We start from the raw sequence: 3006 nt of genomic DNA, 5'->3' as shown, positions 1-3006 counted from the left end.
TAGTTGATATGTAGTTGCAGAGTCACTTATCAACAGCTGTTTAAAGGGTACCATCAAAATAATCAAACTGATATTACAATAAAAATTGTTCAAAGCAAATGTGTCACACATTCATCTGATCTGATTTTAAGGCTGTTTGAGAGAAATTTTGATTATTATTATTACTACTTATAAGTGGTCTTTGACCGCTTTAAGTAAAGTAGCATAAGAAAAATGGCAAGATATGAGACTTATAATACATTATAACTATGAGAAATATAATCCATTGTAAAAGTGGATGCAACGTGTTCATTGTGTTATAAATCATCATACTCTTAAAAGCTATAACCACAAATAAGTAAATATTATAATATATTAAAACTGTTCTTATGAATATTCATGAGATGATACAACATATTATAAGTTTTTTTATAATGCTTTATGCATTCATTATAATGGCTTACGAATACCTTTATAATGTATTATAAATACAGGCTTCATAGAAAGTGTTACCAACCATTTTAAATTAAACATAAAAAATTGAAAAGTTTGAAGTACTAAAATGACTAAAACTGAAATAAATATAAATTGAAGCTAACAATTAAAAAATAATAAAATGACAATAACAGCATAAAGCTAGCTAAAACTTACACTAAACTATAGTTTATATATACTGAATGATTATATTTAGAAAGTATCATGATATTTTAGTACAGCACAATGGAAATACCCTATTTTTTATTTGAACATGTACCATTGTAATATCAAGGTTAAGGTAGGCTAATCAAAGTACTATAGTATTATGATGGTATGACAGTATATATGGTTTATGCTATATTATTTATACCATTTATACCACACCAAACATAATTTAGAGCCAGAACTATCAGTTTTATAATATTAGCTTCACTATTCTAATTAATTCGTTTTTAACTGAAGTGTTACATAATGTGAAGCTGTTTTTGTACTGATGCCAGACTTATTCATTCATTTGTTATGAATAATCTTCTGGTTATATAAATAAATGTTTGGTCCTTCAAGTTGCAAATAAAATGAGAAAATAATCAAAGTAGCTTGCATTTGTAAAGTATTTAATTCATCAGATTATTAGATACTGTAAGCACTGCACCACATAGTTGTACAATATATAAACCATTTTCAATCAAATGTTCAACAAAAACAACTATATCATGACATATACTGTTAGGTGATATTAAACTACTCATATTATGATCATACCGCCTACTTCTACATGACCACAGTACTTTTTTCTTGTTTTTGAAAAACCTCAGTCTATCACTGTCGTCCATGAAAGATGCCGTTTGTCAGGGTTGTCATGTTAGCTCCACAACCACAGGAACTAAACTTACCAAAACATTCTCACTGATGTGTTTGGACTGAATATTTCTGTCATGCTTTTTCAAAACTAATGCACGGTTTACCTTGTTATCCTTGCATTGAAAATCATCCATTTTTCATGGTCAAAAAGTGGATATAAACAGGGTTTAATTCATTTATCTATTTTAAGTGTCCAGTTGAATTCTGTCAGTCATACAGCACTGGTTTGTCAAGTGCGTGGATGTTAGGATTGGACCTGGATCACAGGCTCTGAGTGGGCTGGCAGAGCAGTCGACTCTTACCATGTGTGATGGTCCTGCGGAGCTCCAGCAGGCTACGGAAGGACAGCGTGGCCACATGCGGTTTACCCCAGCGATCCGTCTCTGCCTCCACGTCTTCCTCAAACTTGATCCAACGCGCCGTCTCTTTCCAGCGCATCTCCTGGTTTTTATCCACTATCAGCTCATTGAGCTCCACAAACACCTACAGAGAACACAGTGTCAAATGCACATCATAAAGCACTTGTAATGAATCCTAACCAAAGTTACTTCGAGGCAATTCATTTCACTTGGCGGCCATCATGGAAATGCTCCCCGGGAGCTAATTTCTAGGAAATTGGCAAACAAGTACAGCTCGGGTTGGAAGGGGAGCAAGACTGAAATATTTTGCAAACAAAGTATGACAGCGATATCATAAATCTTCTTTCGTTTTAGTATTTTCCATTCTAAAGTAAAAACACAGGTGATGGATCTATCAAAATGACTGAAAACCTTTCAAGACAGACCTACCGTGAGCACCGAGGTTGTTACGTGATGATTTACGCTTCTGCTGAAGCCACAAGTCAGTGAGATTTCAATCAATTTCAGTTTCATAAAACAAAAGTTTTATGAAGGTTTCATTACCGAATTCTCAGTGTTAAGAGCTATGCAACCAACAATCCTAAAAAGATGACAACCAATCAGAGAAGTTACCATGGAAACCAGCACAAATCTTTTACTCCCATGAAGCATTGCAAATGACATAATCGAATCAGTCTCCCTTCACTCACCAACTACTTATATCTCTGTATATGATTAAACATTTAGCAATAAAAGTTATAAATATATTCAGAAATATTTGGTATTTTACGCTTATGACTAGGGCTGTAGCTATCGATTATTTTAGTAATCGAGTATTCTGTCGATGATCCCATCGATTAATCGAGTAATCGGATAAGAAGTTATTTTTCTTTATTAAAGAGCAATACTAAATATACAAGAGATAATAAGATAGATCTCTTAAAATAAACAACTAATTTGTTTTCTTTTTAGAAAAATTAACATTTTTATTGCTGAAATTGCATACATTAATAACCGTGAAAACGAAACCCATTTCATGTATTTAATTGCCAAATTACATTCAAAATGCAAATACAAATATATCAATAAAAAAATTTAAAAAATACATAAAAATACAAAAATCTATTTCACATTACTTTAAAAAAGGTAAACAGTACAAACTAAAACTAAGGCATAAATCAACTGTGTGCGTGTCAGTTCACAGCAGTGATAGAAATTAATCTGTTCCAATAAGTTTACATTACATTTTACATTTTATGGGCATTTTTACCTTTATAAACCCTTTTTTTCTAAAAGTGTGCATCATCTTTAATTCTTACATCTTACATTTAATCAGTCAATTAGAATAAAA

At 31.8% G+C, this 3006-nt stretch overlaps 1 protein-coding gene across 2 annotated transcripts in view; it reads right to left on the bottom strand.

Annotated features, from left to right (window-relative positions):
• LOC107688947 (anion exchange protein 3-like) overlaps nucleotides 1-1755 on the bottom strand; it is a 19473-nt gene extending 17718 nt beyond the window's left edge. For both annotated transcript variants that reach the window (XM_016486794.1, XM_016486795.1), the window contains exon 1: nucleotides 1620-1755. In XM_016486794.1, coding sequence (XP_016342280.1) covers nucleotides 1620-1755 — 136 coding nt within the window. The remainder of the gene's footprint in view (nucleotides 1-1619) is intronic.
• Between the last annotated feature and the right edge of the window lie 1251 nt (nucleotides 1756-3006).

This window comes from Sinocyclocheilus anshuiensis, unplaced genomic scaffold (genome assembly GCF_001515605.1).
Source record: "Sinocyclocheilus anshuiensis isolate Anshui unplaced genomic scaffold, SAMN03320099.WGS_v1.1 scaffold777, whole genome shotgun sequence".
NCBI classification, from domain to species: Eukaryota; Metazoa; Chordata; class Actinopteri; order Cypriniformes; family Cyprinidae; genus Sinocyclocheilus; species Sinocyclocheilus anshuiensis.
This window is presented reverse-complemented; position numbering and strand designations above follow the sequence as displayed.